Source organism: Benincasa hispida, chromosome 3, assembly GCF_009727055.1.
Source record: "Benincasa hispida cultivar B227 chromosome 3, ASM972705v1, whole genome shotgun sequence".
NCBI lineage: Eukaryota > Viridiplantae > Streptophyta > Magnoliopsida > Cucurbitales > Cucurbitaceae > Benincasa > Benincasa hispida.
The window spans coordinates 26848050-26866464 of NC_052351.1; the positions used below are offsets into that span (position 1 = coordinate 26848050).

The following is an 18415-nucleotide window of genomic DNA, read 5'->3' on the forward strand; positions in this document are numbered from 1 at the left end:
ACCGCAATATATTCGGCTTCGGTCCGCATCAGAATATCCAACTGAATTAAATTCAACATTTCAAGGATATCAGAAGCCTACATCAATAGTTTCAAGTAAATATTTAAATATTCTTTTCACGGCATGCAAATGTGATTCCTTAGTACAAGATTGAAATCTAGCACATAGACATACACTAAACATGATATCGGGTCTACTAACGATCAAATAAAGTAAAGATCCGATCATACCTCGATAAGTCTTTATGTCCACACATTTACCTTTTTCATCTTTGTTGAGCTTAGTGGTAGTGCTCAAAGGAGTTTTTGCAATTTTACCTTCATTGAATTTGAACCTTTTGAGCAAATCCCTTGTGTATTTTTCTTGACTTATGAAGATACCATCCTTTGAGTTAGTTTGATTTGGGGTCCAAGAAAGAAACTAAGTTCTCCCATCATACTCATCTCAAACTCACTATGCATACATTTAGAAAATTCTTCACACAAAGATGGATTAGTAGAACCAAATATAATATCATCCACATATATTTGCACTATAAGCATATCATTATCCTTAACCTTAATAAAGATAGTAGTATCAATTTTTCCCATTTTAAAGTCATTTTTAAGTAAAAAGTTGCTAAGTCTATCATACCAAGCTCTTGGGGCTTGTTTTAAGCCATAAAGAGAAACATGATTAGGTAAATCAAAACTTTCAAAACCTGGAGGTTGTTCTAATAAACTTCCTCCATAATATAACAATTTAAAAAGGCATTCTTCACATCCATTTGATACAAAATGAAATTCTTATAAGAGGCAAAAGCAAGCAACATTCTAATAGCTTCTAATATAACAACCGGTGCAAAAGTTTTTTTCATAATCTATGCCTTCTTCTTGACAATAATCTTGAGCTATAAGTCTAGCTTTATTTCCAATGATATTTCTATTTTCATCCATTTTATTTATAAATACCCATTTGGTTCCAGTTATATATGCATTAGAAGGCCTAGGGACTAATTCCCAAACTTTGTTCTTTTCAATTGATTTAATTCTTCTTACATAGCTAAAATCCAAAACTCATCACATTCGACATCTTTATAACTTTTAGGTTCAATTAAAAAAGCAAGATTACTAAATAAATTAAGAGAAGAACGAGTTTTCACACCTTGTTCGGGATCACCAAGAATCAAATCCTTGGGAGGGGATGAAGCATATCTCCATTCTTTAGGCATGGATGAAGTATCATCTTCCTTCTTTTCATTGATACTCGCTTCTTGTATACTTGAGATTTTCCTTTTTCACTAACAAATAGATCTCCAAAATCCTTTTTTAAATCATCACTACAAATAGACTCGTTAGAAATATTATTATATGATTCATCAAACACAACATGCATAGATTCCTCAATAACTAAAGTTCTCTTATTGAAAAAGCTATAAGCTTTACTAATAGAGGAATATCCTAGGAAAATACCAACATCTATCTTAGAATCAAAATTTTCAAGCTTTTCTTTGTTATTCAAAATAAAACATTTGCAAGCAAAAACTTTGAAATACTCAATATTTGGAATTTTTTCATGTCAAAGCTCATAAGGAGTTTTATCTAAAGATGGTTGAATTAAAACTCTATTTAAGACAAAGTAAGCGGTATTAACGGCTTCCATCCAAAAATATTTATATAGACCATACTCATTCAACATTGACCTAACAAATTCTTGCAAAGTACGATTTTTTCTTTCAACCACACCATTTTGTTGAGGAGTTCTTGGAGAGGAAAAAATTATGAGAAAAATCATTTTCTTCACAAAAAGCTTTAAAAGCATCATTATCAAATTCTCCTTCATGATCACTCCTAATTTTAGAAATGAAAATCCTTTTCCATTTTGAACTCTTTTAGCAAAACTAATAAAACTTTTCAAAGCATCTTCCTTATGTTTTATCATCAAAACCCAAGTAAATCTAGAAAAATCATCAACTATCACAAATGCATAATAATTTCCTCCGTGGCTAGCAATTCTAGAAGGGCCAAATAAGTCCATGTGTAATAGTTGTAGGGGTCTAGTAGTAGAGACCACATTTTTAGATTTGAAAGAAGACTTAGTTTTCTTTTCCATTTGACAAGCATCACAAACTTTATCTTTTTCAAATTTAAATTTAGGAAAGCCTCTAACCAAAGAATTTTTGGAAATATTTGAAATTAAGTGTATGCTAGCATGTCCAAGTCTTCTATGCCATAACAAGAATCATCTTGCAACACGGAAAGACATTTATCAATAATAGGACAATAACTCAAGTCAATGGTATAAACATTTTCATCCCTATTTCTAACAAACATGACTTTTCTATTATAAGCATTTTCAATGATGAAATTATTTTTATCAAACACAATTATAAATCCTGTCACACAATTGACTAATACTAAGTAAATCATGCTTTAAACCATCAACTCAAAGCACATTTTCAATCAAAATAGAAGATTCATTACCTATATTGCCCTTGCCAATAATTTTACCTTTCTTGTTGTCACCAAAAGTTACCATGCCTACATCTTTCTGGAGAAAGAAATAAACTTGGATCGGTCTCCGATCATGTGCTTTGAGCAACCACTATCCAAGTACCACTTATTTTTCTTGGAGGCTTTCAAACAAACCTATAAACAAAAAAATTCAAGTTTGATTCATTGGTATCCACACTTATTTGGGTCCAATGGTGTTAGCATTTACAAACTTAGGGATACATTTCATTTTTGCATTAGCATTAAATGCATTGGATCTAGAAAAATAACAAGAATAAGCTTTATGTCCATAATTGCCACAAGAAAAACAAACAACGTTATGCAAGGATTTATCTCTAACAACAAATTTATGCACTTTACTCTTGGAGGAATTATTTCTTGGAGCATTGTAAAACTTTGCTCGTTGAAAAAAGTTTCTTTTTTTAGTAGTGTGATCATACTTCAATTTAAAGCACTTAGGTCTAGTATGACCTTCAACACCACAACTATGACATATAGGCACAAAACTAGATTTAGCATTATTAGACACAACATTAGGCATATTATGCACAATAGAAGATTCTTTAACAAATATAGTTTTAGAACTTGAAGGAGTAGAACATTCATCAATAGCCCAAACCTCTCTTATCATCAAAAGGCTTGCCTACTTCAATTAGTTTGTCCAATCTTTGAGCACCCATGGTCAACTAATCTTTGAGCACCTATGGTCAACTTTTTAAAGACTCCTTAGCTTTATCAAGTTCTTGCAAAACATTTAATTCTTGTTCTTTAAGTGATTTAATCAAATTATCCTTTTCACAACCATCATGCTCAAGAGATCCAACTTTATCAAGCGACGCATTTCTCTCATCATAATCACACACATACTTATTCTCTTTAAAGCAAGCAATTTCATCAAGTAAAGACTTATTTTCACTAGTCAAAGTATTGTATTTCTTCTTAAGCACAACATATTTTAAGCTAAGTTTTTCTAAGTCATTTTGCATACTTTCAAAAGCTTCAAACAATTCATTATAAGAAAGAGGTTCTAGAGTTACTTCATCATCAAGTTTATTATCCTTTTCACTATATAATAATATATATCTTTTAAAAACATTTCTTTTAAAACCTAACAAAAAAACAAGAGCCATCATTTATCAAAACTAGCCGTTAGACATAAACATAAAACAATATTAAATTCATTTTTTTTAAAAAAAAAAAAAATCAATTTCCTTTTTTTTAATTTAACAAAATCAATTTTTTTAATTCTCTTTTCTTTCAATAAAAACTAAAATTCACCAATTGCAAATTTAAAGCCCCATATGTCACTCACCCTATAGCTCCAAGTGGTTTTCTTTAATTGGTCCAATTTGATGATTAATTTTCTATGTCACCATCTCGGGTATGTTTCTGTTACGTTTCTTTTTGTTATATCTTCTTCATCTGAACTCCGATTTGGGTGATTCAAGATGTCTCAGAATCGTTGTCCCAAGCTTATGCTATGGATTATTCAAAATAATAAAATTATTAATAAACAGAATCAGGTTTGTTATCATCAAAACATTAATTAATTAATTAGTTTGGGATTAAGGGCCAAAAAGCCAACAATTCTAATAATCAAGAAAGAAGTGAAAAATGGAAAATGTGATAAGTCCTCTTTGTGCTTGATGGCTCATTCAAGAAACACTCCGGTGATGAGACCGATGAAGATGAGATATGTCACAAATCTCTATCTTATAATGAGCTATATGATGCATTTAAAAGTATGCAAAATGATTTAGAAAAAGGTAACTCTAAATAAAATTGTAATGACCCAACTCTATAAGACACCTGATAGGGTCGTTACTTCATGCATGTATAAACTTATACATAGACATTTGCAATTAAAACAAGAAAGGACTACTTTATTAAGCAAAAAATTAAAACAAAATTTTCTGCTCAAAATTAATAACGTCCTGGGTCAGGGTACCCCTAAACATAAATTTTATAAAAAGGAAAAATAATTGAAAATAAAAAGTTCTAACACCTATATTTTGTCCAAAATCAGATTCACAAAAGAAACCGTAAAATGTGAAAAAGAAAAAATAAAATAAAAACATATGAACTCAAATTCGGAAGCATCTGTTTAGTCCCTTTGGCACTATTACGGATTCCTCTTGTCAATCGCCCAAGTATCCTCATCTTACCTGAAAAACATGTAAACATAAAGGTTGAGTGTAAAATACTTAGTAAGTGACCTCATTACCAGAATCAGGTTATGCATTCACATATAGTGAATGCCTGAGGGTAATAGGACTTACATATTGAAGCTGTTCCTGAATGGCTAACTAAGGGAAATGACCTAGCTTGATGAAACACCGTCAAATAAAACATGAAAGTGAACCTGTCGATTCACCGAGTTGTAGCATGCAAATGAACTCGTCAGTTCACGCATGTCTAGTGGCCTAATGACACATCGTCAAATAAAACATGAAACTGAACCCATTGGTCTGCGTCAAGGCGAGGCGGTATATCGCCCCTACTTGTCTAACATGCGTCACATACAAAAATCTCATAAGAGGTCCCACAACATAAATCTATATTACATATTTCAAAATGCTCACAATCTTCATAAATTTCATGCATACAGTGGGTAACACATATTCTAAAACATGCTACCAAAATCCAATGAATATCATGAAAATTCCAAACTAAGACGCCTGGCACAGGGACATCCCGATAATAATATCACTTACCTCAAATTAAGTCCCAACGAAAAAAAATATTATTGCGGCAACTAACTCCATAAAATTCTCGAATTGGGACCTACAACATGATCCAAATTTTAAATTCAAATTTTTAAGTCAAATTTCAAACACCAATTAACCAAGTAGCTCCAACTTGAAGTACATTAAAAAAATCTTTGTTAAACCCACCTAAAATCGATCTCTAACTCTGAATAACACGTTCTCAAATCTATAATTACTTCAAAGCTTGAATCTAGGTCAAACACATTGGGTAAAATCTAGATTAATCCAAGACCCGCTGGGTAATCTAGACTTATTGCTAAAACCAACAACTTCATCAAAACTCACCCTAAAAGACACTTTTTCGGCAGGCGGCGATGGTGAGGACTAGTGGTGGCGGCTAGACTGAGTGGCGGACGGATCTGAACGAACAGTAGGTGGGTGTTGGGTCGTCGACCGGCTGAAAAAGGAAGGAAAAATCGAGGGAGAGAGAAAACTTTTGAAGATGATGATTTAGATGGCTTGTTTAGGACTGCATGTGGCTTATTTTGTCATCTATCACCTCTTATATATATATATATATAAATGTTTTAAACCAAAACCCTAATTGCTTTTATCTATCTATCTATATAGATAGATAGATAGATAGATAGATATAAAAATTGGGTCAACGTAGAATTCTATCTATCTATCTATCTATATATATATATATATTCATATTCCCTTTTCCTTTTCGCATTCCAAAGAACAAAAATTCCTCGAATTCTACATTGACCCAATTTTTTTCCAAAATCAAATTTTAATCTAAAAACTAAAAGTAACAAACAAATAATTTAAGATAATTAAAAAAAAAAAAGAATTGCCTAAAAAAATTTGGGTTGTTACGTTCTCTCCTCCTTAAGAAACTTCCGTCCTCAAAAGTTTTAATCTTGAAAAAGTTATGGGTACTGAGTCCTCATCTCACTTTTTCATTCCCAAGTTGCTTCCTCAAACTAATGATTCTGCCATAACACTTTCACTAATATTATTTCTCTGTTGCATAAGATCTCCACTTCTCTTGTGAGAATTCGGGCAGGCTTCTCCTCATAACTCAAGTTCTCAATCAACTGTAAAGGCTCATAGTCCACTACATGAGATGGATCTGCCACATACTTCCTCAATATGGAAACATGAAAATCGTTATGAACTGTAGAGAGAAACGGAGGTAAAGCTAACCTATAAGCCACAAGGTCACTTCGCTCTAAGATCTCAAATGGCCCAATGACATGAGGACTTAGCTTCCATTTTCCTGCCAAACCTAAAAATCAAGGTCCTTATGCCAAACATCAGCATAACTCTTCTGTCTATTCTAGGCTGTCTGCATCCGAGCTTTAATCTTTTGTATTGCTTCATTCGAAGTTCGCACTAGTTCGGACCCCAACAACTTTCGTTCACCAACCTCATCCTAGTAGATAGGGGATCTGCAACCTTTCCCATATAGGGCCTCAAATGGCGATATGCCAATAGTAGCCTGATAACTATTGTTATAAGCAAACTCTATTAGATGTAAGTAAGTGTCCCAACTCCTTGAAAACTCAACGCACAAGTGCATAACATATCTTCCAACGTTTGGTTCAAACGCTCCGTCTGCCTATCTATCTGTGGGTAAAGTGTTGTGCTGAAATCTAACCTGGTACCTCTGACTGGAGGCTTTTCCAAAAACTACATGTGAAATGAGGGTCTCTGTCAGACACGATAGATACTGGCACCCCATGCAATCTCACCACCTCTTTCATATATAACTGTGGCCACTTATTCACCAAGTAAGTAGACTTTCCAGGAATGAAATGTGCTAACTTAGTGAGTCTGTCTACTATCACCTAAATCACAATAAAGCCCTTTGCTTTCCGACGCAACCCTACGATGAATTCCATAGATACATTTTCCCACTTCCATTATGGTATGCTTTAGGGCTGCAACAAGCCCGCTAGCTTCTCCCTTGGAGCTTTCACATGCTGACACACCAAGTACTTACTGACAAATTCTACAATTTCTCTCTTCATGTCATTCCATCAGTAGCAATATTTCAAGTCTTGGTACATCTTGGTATGGAGAATTGTGAGCTTCTAACAATGGTTCCTTCTTAAAGTCACCATCTGCAGGTATGCATAAGCATCCCTAACAGAGAAGACCATTATCTACGGACATTGAGAACTCATCACCCTGTCTTGACTCCACCTTGCAAAATTTCTCAACAAGGTAAGGATCACCTCGTTGAGCATCAATAATCTTTCGTTTTAAGGATGGTTGCATTGTCAACTATGTCAAACATGCAGTTATTTCCCCCACAACTACTGCAATCTTAGCCCATTCAAGATCCTTGCACAGATGAGTTTGTCTAATAATCAGGGCTGTTGAATAGGCTGTCTTCCTACTTAAAGCATCTACTACTACATTCACCTTTCCTGGATGATATAGAATATCACAATCATAATCCTTTCCTAACTCCAGCCATCTGCGCTGTCGCATATTTAACTCTTTCGAAGTGAAGAAGTACTTTAGACTCTTATGGTCTTTGAAAATTTGTATCCTCTCTCCATATAAGTAATATCTCCAAATCCTTAGGGCAAAAACTACCACTGCCAACTCTAACTCATGTGTAGGATAGTTTCGTTTGTAGTTCTTCAATTGATGGGAGGCATAAGCAACCATCTTGCCTTGCTGCATCAGCATACACCCTAATCCTTTCTTGGAGGCATTACTGTAAATAACGAAGTTACCCGACCCATCTAGTACCATAAGTACTGGAGCAGAAACCAACTCCTATTTGAGATATTGAAAACTATCTTCACAAGCCTTACTTCAAACAAAAGAAGCTTCTTTCCTAGTTAACTGAGTCAAAGGAGTGGCTTTGTGAGAAAAATATTTCATAAAACGACAATAATAGTCTGCTAACCCTAGGAAACTATGCACCTCACTGATTGTGGTTAGGTGAGGCCATCTCATAACTACCTCAATCTTTGCAGGGTCAACAAATACTTCTTCCTTTGATACCACATGTCCCGAAAAGGACACTTACCTCTACCAAAACTCATATTTAGAAAACTTGGTATATAACTTATTTGACCTTAGGGTCTCCAAAACCTTCCATAGATGCTTCTTGTGCTCTGCCTCGGTCTTGGAGTATACTAAGATATCGTCAATAAAAACTATCACAAAAGTGTCAAGGAATTCCTTGAACACCTTATTCATTAGGTTCATAAACACTGTTGGGGCATTTGTCAGGCCAAATGACATTATAATGAACTCATAATGTCCATATCTAGAACGAAATGCAGTCTTGGGAATATCACTGTCTTTTATTCTCGACTAGTGATATCCTCAACGAAGATCAACCTTAGAGAAAACTGTAGCCCCTTGTAACTGATCGAACAAGTCATCAATCTTAGGAAGAGGGTACTTGTTCTTTATGTTTGTTCAACTCTCCATAATCAATGCATAAGCAGAGACCCATCATTCTTCTTTACAAATAACACTGGTGCACCCCAAGGTGATACACTTGGTCATATGAAACCCTTATCAAGTAATTCCTGCAACTGAGTCTTGAGCTCCTTCAACTTTGTTAGAGCCATTCTATATGGAACTTTCGAGATAGAAGTTATGCCGGCTCCAACACGATTGTAAAATCTATCTCCTGATACGACGGCAACCCTGGGAGATCTTCTGGAAAACATTTGGATAATCTCTTCCCACTGGCTTTGAAGTCAATGAGACCTTAGCTTTTCTGGTGTCAACCCCATTGGCCAAGATACTCCAAGTACCTAGATTAAGCAATTTGCTGGCTTTCATCTTTGAAATTATTTTGGGCAAGACCACATTCCAGACCCCTTTAAACTTAAAGCTAACTCCCATAGGAGGGTTAAAAATCACCTCCCTGTGAGAATAGTCTATACTGGCATGGTTAGTAGCCAACCAGTCCATGCCAAATATCACATCAAAATAACACATGTCCAAAACTATTAAAGTCACATTTAATATACGATTCACTAATTCAATCTGACATGCTTTTATCCTTTCTTTCACTAACATAATTTCTCCAAACGAAGTAGATACTGATAAAACATAGCGTGAAGGCTCTAACTTCAATGTGGCATGCTTAACAAATATTGAGGATATGAATGAATGAGATGATCTAAAATCAAACAACACCAATTCATAATGTCTCAAGATTGGGAGCGTACCTATCACAATAGAGTCTAACTTCTCATCCTTCGTTGGGTGGTTGAGTAAACAGGACCTTGTTGTTGCTAGTGTCTGCTCGAATCCTTCTGTCCATGACCTACAAACTAGCTTTCGTAACATGGTGCGTTTCTATTAAGGCATTTATCAATCGTGTGCCCCTCTTGCTTGCAATGAAAACAAACCCCAAAGCCAAACAAACATCGTCCTCAATTACGTCTTCCATAGAGTTACACATTGGTCGACTTCTTTCTACCATTCCCGACTCGATAACCTGCTATTTAAAATGTCAAAACGATCTGTCTGAGGGACTCTTCTGATAGGAATAAGGCTCGAAAGCCTTCTGATTTGTCTTCCTCTTCTGACTCGAGGAAGGTCCTACACCAAATTCCCTTAAATGCTCGTTCACCAACTGAGAGTCCATCTCAGCTGCCAAGCGAAGTGCTTCAGTGTGACTGTTTAGTTTGAAGGTGCACAATACCTCGTATACCATCCTTCAAACCCTGAACGAACCTCTCTTCTTTCATAGCCTCCGTAACAACCAACTTTGGAGCAAGATGGGATAGTGTGTCAAACTTCTAATCACACTCCTCTACGAACATGTGCCCCTGCCTCAAATCCAAGAACTTCTTCTGCTTATTATACCTCAAGTTAACATATAAGTACTTTGCACAGAAGTGCTCCTTAAACTACTCCCACGTCATGGGTTCACCTCTCCCGTCTATCATCCTTTTCGTTGAATGTCACCAAAATTGTGCTTTATCAGTGAGCATGAAGATGACACACTGCACTTTCTGATCTTTTAAGCATTTCATATAATGGAAAATCATCTCAAAAGTCGACAACCATAACTCTGCATTAGTAGGGTTCTTCAGTGACCCGTTGAAGGTGCTGGGGTTATACTTCCTGAAATCCCATAATTGTTTGGCCTCTACTAAAAGGTTGGACATGCTCTGATTCTTAGTCAAGTTCTGGGTTTGAACTTGCGACATCTGAACCTGCATGGTAGTAATTGCTAGGACTAAGCAAACTGAGCCGTTCGTCCATCATGTCCTTTACCTTAGCACCATTGATGTGACTGCTTCCTCTATAGCTACTGCCAAATCATTGAACTTTATCGAGACGGCTAGGGGTGACATTGTCTATGGGGGCATAGCTGTGTTTTGGGCTCGACTTCGTGCCTGAGTTCTCTGCCACCCTGACCCTGTTGGGGTTGATGCCCTAAATCTCGTAGAGTTCTATAGTTTGTAAACACTTGTATGAACAAACACTTTGTGATTTATAATATATGATATTTTATTCGCTTCAGTCTATGAAATATTTGATATTTTAGTTGCATTAACCACAAATCAATAAACTAAGATCCATAGTTATCGTTGTAACTTAAACATGTATGTGGAGACATACAAGTGGATCGTGTTTTAAGTGATAACCTAAATGATTTGTAGTGTATGGATAAGGAGGGATACCTTATCCTGGTGATGCTACGAGTATGACCCGCTTTGTAGGTGTTACAAATGTTGTAAAATGCTACAAATGATCTAATCCTGATCATTCGTGTATTAGACATGCGAGCGGGGATATTCTATATAAAGGAGTTTGTATAAGACCGGACCACGAAATGTTTAGATTCGTTATATAACGTCATAATAATTGAAACTTTCATTTCACTAGGATGACCATAGGTAACATGACCTTAATCCTGAGTGAGTTGTGAACTCCTGCCTATGAGAGCGATCCTTTGATTTGCATGGGGGAGAGTGGCCAGATTGCCGACTCAACAAGCCTACCATTTTGGGGATTCATCTGATTGGGGAGCTGGGAAATTAGTTACACAAGATGGAAATCACTTCTTCCCTAAAGTAGGGGTAAATAGATAAATTGCTCCCTTAAGGGCTGATTCTATTACTTGAACAATGTGGCACCACACCCTCTCTTGGCTCAAGAGGGGTTTAGTCATAGTGAGACTACGATCTATTATTCATTAGAGGAATCAGTGGTACTTAAGAAGTTAGATGTAACTACAAACGCAAAACGATAATTTGGCCTAACTGTACTTATAAGCGATCTGTGAAGGGTCATCGTACCATTGATTGGTTATATCCAATGAACACAGAAATATATCTGTAGTGCGAAGAGTGCAGCTGTCAGTCTTTAGTGGAGTACCCGACAGTTAGCGAATGGTGGATAATGTAATTAAAGAGTTTAGTCAATTATTCACGTACTGTTGGAGCTTCAAGCTATAGGTCCATAAGGTCCCCTTGGTAACTCAATGGATTCAAGTTGAGAATCAGTTTTTGGGTTAATTTGAAATGTTCAAATTAATAAGAGGGAATTTAATTATATATGATATAATTAAATGAATTCAATTATATATGATATAATTGATATAATGTATTTGATACATTATTGTATGATTGAAGGAACTAATATTTGAATATGATTCAAATATAATTTCTATGAATTAGATTCATAGTCATTAAATTTAATATAAATATGATTTATATTAAATGCCATAAAATAGAAAAAGAACTATGGTTTATATATTGTATGTGATGCAATATTAAAACTATAGCTTATAAATATAATATGATAAGTTAGTTATTGTATTTATTTATAATTTATTAATTATTTGATAATTAAATTTCTTTTTCTCCAATAACCACCATTAGTGGGTGGTTATACGGTTTTATAGCAAATGAGTGGAATAAAGATGAAAAAATATTTTTCTAATCATTCTACAAAACGACTTACATGATGAACTATCGAGTGACTACATGATAGCATCGAGTTTACTAGACAATATCAAGAGAGCCTAAACGATCGAGTATAGTCTATGAGATAGACTTTGTCATCTACACGACAGTATTGTTCTCAACTCAATCGTCTTCCTCCTTCCCTCTAACCAAAATAAGCCAGAGCCCACCACTCCTGGATTCTCACATCGAGAATACCAAGGTAATAAAGTCGTAGTGTCCAGATCTGTTCGAGGATCAAGTTGATACTCGTTGTTGTTAGAGGGAGTTCGACTTGCTCGTTGCATTCGTGACTGATCGAGGGATATTCTTGAAGAAGTGTTCTTCAAAGGTATTGTCTCTCTAATCTTTGTATTTATTTCAAGAAGCATGTTGTAATTTATATTTAATGCATAATCTGTTTATATGACTGTGAATGTATGTGTTCTTTCACAATGGAGTTTGGACGATCTGCTTCCGCTCATTAGTCCTCCATAATTAGAGTTCCTTCATACCTAGAAGGGTCTCTAGCCAGCAAGGGATCCTCCGGTACTAGAGGCACGAACTTGCGAATCTTGAATTTGTGGATCCCCATCATGTGGATCCTGATCTTAAACTAGATCTTGGTCCTGAACCGTCAGGTTATGTCCTTCGGGACCTTGTCCACTTTTATAATCCTATGGCTATCCCTTCTCCTAACACGTACCATTTCCTGACAATCGTTTGCAACCAATCTTTAACAACTTTCTTTTACTAGTTATATATATATATATCAACCATGATTATACCCTCAACACAAGCGTGCACAACATTTTGGAATCTTTTCTTAAGGGATTTACCTGCCGATGATGACGAATCCATAGATGGCCAAAAGGGACAATTTGGACTTACCTAGTAAGTCAATCTACCCAAAATATGGGCTCTGATACCAACGGTAACGACCTGACTCTATAAGACACCCAATAGGGTCGTTACTTCATGCACGTATAAACTTATAAATAGACATTTGCAATTAAAACCAGAAAATACTGCTTTATTAATCAAAGAATTAAAACAAAATTTTCTACTCAAAATATAACAACATCCTGGGTTGGGTACCCCTAAACATAAATTTTATAAAAAGGAAAAATAATTGAAAATAAAAACCTTTAACACCTATATTTTGTCCAAAATCAGATTCACGAAAGAAATCGTAAAACATGAAATAGAAAAAAAATAAAAATATATAAACTCAAATACGGAAGCGTCTGTCTAGTCCCTTTGGCATTACCACGAATTCCTCTTGTCAGTCGCCTAAGTATCCTTGTCCTTACTTGAAAAATATGTAAACATAAAGGTTGAGTGTAAAATACTCAGTAAGTGACCCCATTACCAGAATCAGGCTATGCATTCACATATAGTGAATGCCTGGGGGTAATAGGACATACATATTGAAGCTGTTTCTGAATGGCTAACCAAGGGGAATGACCTATCTCGCCCTAACATGCATGTCTAGTGGCCTGATGGCACACCGTCAAATAAAACATGAAAGTGAACCTGTTGGTTCACCAAGTCATAACATGTTCCTGAATGGCTAACTAGGGGGGATAACCTATCTCGTCCTAACATGCATGTCTAGTGGCCTGATGGCACACCGTCAAATAAAACATGAAAGTGAACCTGTTGGTTCACCAAGTCATAACATGTAAATGAACCCATTAGTTCGCGTATGCCTAGCCGCCTGATGGCACATCATCAAATAAAACATGAAACTGAACCCATCGGTCCCCTGTATCAAACATACGTCAAGGCGAGGCGGTATATCGCCCCTACTAGTCTAACATGCATCACATACAAAAATCTCATAAGAGGTCCCACAATGTTGGTTGGAAAAGGTAAAGGAAAATAAATATGCTTGCCTTATGTTATGCATTAATCTCCATGCGTCGACGGTCATGCGTTGGACTAGAAAATATGAAATATGCGTTAAGCTCTTATGCAATAACCTTGCGTTCCTATCACAAGTTTTCTTGCTTTCTCGCCAAGTATAACGAGAACGCAAGTTTCTCGGGATGATCCGAGGTCGAACATAGGGACTTATAACTAAATAGTATTTGTGAAATAATGTGTTTGAGGCGATGAATAAAAGTAAAAAGACAGAAGTTAAAGGATTATGTACTACTCCTACTCCTAACTAAATAGATCGAGCAATGGAAGTTTAATTATGAGAATTGGTAGAGATGCAACAACTGTTAACGCATAATAATGTTCATTATGTTAGGTCGCTCAAGTAATCCCAGCTCGCCACACTAACGCATCACACACCTCTCGGTGGCCAGCCACATGCTTATATCTCTATAATGCATGGTTGCGTCGAGCATAAGATCGTGCCTATTTCTAAGAACAAGGCTTACTTTGCTTTAGTATGTTCCACTACTTACCTCCTCAGGCAGTTAGTTGTGGCTAGTCAGCTCATAAACAAGCATTGTGACAGCTTATAGACAAGTGTTGTTTCAGCCTCACACCAAGCAAAGAGGACTAACTCACTATACTCATGCAACACACACCTCTCGGTGGGTTGCTGATTGCACGATTGAGTATGCGATTGTCTTCGATGCTTAACTAAATGATGAACGTAGATGATGATAAAGAAGAAGAAGATGATGAAGATGGTGTTGAAGGAACTAAGATATGCATTTATTACAATCTGTATTAATGTCTTACGCCAAAATGTAATACAATACAAAGATAAGAGGAGAAATGGAAGGCTAGATGAAAACAATCTCTTGTTTTTCTTCCGAAATGCATCAAGGCTGCTGGTGGTACCATGGATAGATGGTGGAGAAGTCTCTTTCGAGCTCTATCTTCGGCGAAACCTCGATCGTCACTCGGAATGATGTGGAGGTGAAGAATCCTCAAAGAGTGTCTTGCTCATGCTCTCATCTGTGATCACAAGGATCTGCCTTAAGATAGAAGCTCGGATGGTTTGAAGTGAAGATCCAAGGTGCTATTTATAGAGTTCAAACGCCAACAACATTGATGATTGTGTTCTGACTCACTGCTACCTTTGTCCTAGTATAGAAAATGTCAGCATCACCTTATCTTGTTGATACTCCCAAGGTATGCGTTCAAGCTTGTTTCTCCTAAAGTGTCAACGCATTCCACCCACTTGGTGATCAATCTTCCATTACGATGATCACTGTTGATGCAACATTCCATGCGTCGAACTAGTCTTTATGAACCTTTGTATGCGATTATTCTTACGATAGTCTGAGGTTGATGCATGTGGTCAATTCCTGTAATGGCTGCAAAAATAGACGTTTTGATGCATAATAATGCATGATATAAGGTTAGTGAGGGTTTCTGGTCCTGGTCGATGCAAGCTCACTTTTCCATATGAATTCTTGGTGTTATTGACATATATTCTGTTTATTAACCCTCATGATTCTAAATAAAAGGCTACAATAGCTTGTATTTCTACAAGCTATCACACAACATAAATCTATATTACATAATTTCAAAATGCTCACAATCTTCATAAATTTCATGCATACAGTAGGTAACACATTTCCAAAACATGCTACCATAATCCAATAAATATCATGAAAATTCTTAACTAAGGCGCCTGGCACGGAGGCACCCCAGTAATAGTATCACTTACCTCAAATTAAGTCCCAAAAAAAATATAATCGCGCCAACTAACTCCACAAAATTCTCGTATTGGTACCCACAACATGATCCAAATTTTAAATTCAAATCTTTATGTCAAATTTCAAACACCAATTAACCAAGTAGCTCCAACTTGAAGTACATTAAAAAAAATTCTTTGTTAAACCCACCTAAAATTGATCTCCAACTCCGGATAACACGTTCTCAACTCTATAATTACTTCAAAGCTTGAATCTAGGTCAAACACATTGGGTAAAATCTAGATCAATCCAAGATCCGATGGTTAATCTAGACTTATTGCTAAAACCAACAACTTCATCAAAGCTCACCCTAAGAGACACTGTTTCGATGGGCAGCAACAGCGACGGTGAGGACTAGTGGCAACGGCTAGGCTAGGTGGCGGACAGATCTAAACAAACAGCAGGTGGGTGTTGGGTCGTTGGCCGGCCGAAAGAGGAAGGAAAAATTGAGGGAGAGAGAAAACTTGTGGAAAGAGGGAAGGAGAAGGTTGAAGATGATGGCTTAGATGCCTTGTCTGAGGCTACGTGTGGTTTATTTTGTCATTTACCACCTCTTATACATATATAAATATTTTAAACTAAAACCCTAATTACTTCTATCTATCTATCATCTATATATATATATATATATATATATATTAATATTCTCTTTTCCTTTTCGCATTCCAAGAACAAAAATTCATCGAATTCCACATTGACCCAATTTTTTTCCAAAATCAAAATTTAACCTCAAAACTCAAAATAAAAATAAAATAATTTAAGACAATTAGAAAAATTACCAAAAAAAATTTGGGTTGCTACAAAAATTATCAAAGAAGTTTAAGGCATTGTCTAGTAAAAATAAATCCTTGATATATGAAAATGATTGTTTGAAAAATAGAGCTGCTAATGATGTTTGTTGTGTTGAGAAAAGTGCATTGAAAGATAGAATTGTTTTTACTTAAAAAGAGAATGATGATCTCAAATATTTGTCATATGAATTGAAAACTGAATCTTTCTCTTTGGAATTAAATGATCAAAATTCTAGTTTGAAAAATAAAATTATTAATTTGAAAACTAGCAATATAGAATTAGAAAAAGAGAAAATTTATTTTCTTGACAAGTTTAAATATCATATTGAAGAGCAAAATAATATTTTGCATATACTTAAAAAGAAAGAATTGTTTTCTACTAAAGAGCTTGAACTTTCAAAAGAATCATAAATAAATTGACTATTGGTGCACAAAAATTAGATAAAATTATTGACATGCGTAATCTTCTAATGAAAAAAAGGGACTAGGCTATATAAATGAAAATCTTTGATCTTTGTTAAAGCCTCCCTTATTATGCCTCAGGAAGTTTTATCTAACATGTCTAATGTTAAATCAAATTTTGTGTTTAAACAATTCCACGCTAGATCAAAATGTGCACATAGTGGTAAATTTGTGCCTAGACATATAAATATTAGGGATATGTATGAAAACTCAAAATTTATGCCTAAACATGGTCATCTAAAATCTAAATGTATGCATAGTGCTAAATTTACATCTAATCATGAAAAGGCTAGAAATGTTTTTGAAAAAACAATGTTTGTGGCTAAACATAACCATCCTAAAACTCTTTGCATGAATAATTCTAAATTTGTGCCTAAACATGTAAATGCTAGAGATTTGCATGTAAAATCAAAATTTGTGTCTACTTGTCATTTTTGTGGAGTTAAAGATCATATTAGACCAAATTGTTTCAAATTGAAAATTGCTCCTACAAAGAATTTCTTGATAGAAATAAGGTACAAAATCAATTAGTTAAAAATTAGCTCTTGCCCAATGTTGTATGTTATTCTTATGCCAAAATTGGTCATAAATATCATACCTGTTGTTTGCAAAAAAAAAAATAAATAAAATAAAAAATGCTAGTAATTTTTTGAACCAACTTAAAATGGGTACCAAAATCTTTGCTCACTAACAATGAATGACCCAAGAAATGGGTAACAAAATCTTTTAGTTGAGCTTTCATTGTAGGTGTGATGCAAGAAGCAATTAATTGCTTTGATTTTAATTGGGGAATTAATTCAAATTGGAGCAACTAAAAAGCTTGCTTGAATCAAACAAAGAAAATTGCATATTTGGTAACATTTATTTTTTTATTTATTGAGATAAATATTCTTTTGGTATCTTTATGAAAATTAATTATGAGCATGTTATGTGGTTTATGTTGAAAATGTGTGATTTGCAATGTTATTTGGAAGGGTTGTTAAATTCTGATTTGATTTACTTTCTTGATCCCTGTTAGCATTTTATTCAAGATTAGTATAAATATATTTGTTATGCTCATGCTTATATTTGATTGATAATGCCCTCTTTGTGACAAAATATGTGATAATATTGATTTGCTATTGTTTGGTATCATTTGTTTTTCAATAATTGGTGTTTATGTTATAATATTTGATATTTTAGTATCTCAATTGGTTGAATTACTTGAATGATCTTATCTCCTTGGTTTTAATTGATATTTCTTATTAAAATGAAAGTGCTTGGTTTTACGAGAAGTTATATACTTTTATATATGAATTTCATGTTTGAATGAAAATTGATTCCCATATTGCTATATTGTTTTGT

General features: G+C 34.9%; 1 protein-coding gene across 1 annotated transcript; it reads right to left on the reverse strand.

Moving 5' to 3' along the window:
- Positions 1–6189: 6189 nt before the first annotated feature.
- LOC120073514 lies at positions 6190–7489 on the reverse strand. Its single transcript, XM_039026355.1, has 2 exons — positions 7360–7489; positions 6190–6494 (listed from the first exon to the last, which is right to left on the reverse strand). The coding sequence occupies exons 1-2, from the start codon at positions 7487–7489 to the stop codon at positions 6190–6192; spliced, it is 435 nt and encodes a 144-aa protein (XP_038882283.1).
- Positions 7490–18415: the final 10926 nt, after the last annotated feature.

Bases quoted from the DNA above. Each gene is read 5' to 3' on its own strand.
- LOC120073514 (XM_039026355.1), bottom strand. From the start codon at position 7,489: ATGCAACCATCCTTAAAACGAAAGATTATTGATGCTCAACGAGGTGAT. The intron at 6,495-7,359 runs GTTAGGGATGCT...CTTGATTTTTAG, and splicing joins CGTAGATAATGGTCTTCTCT to GTTTGGCAGGAAAATGGAAG.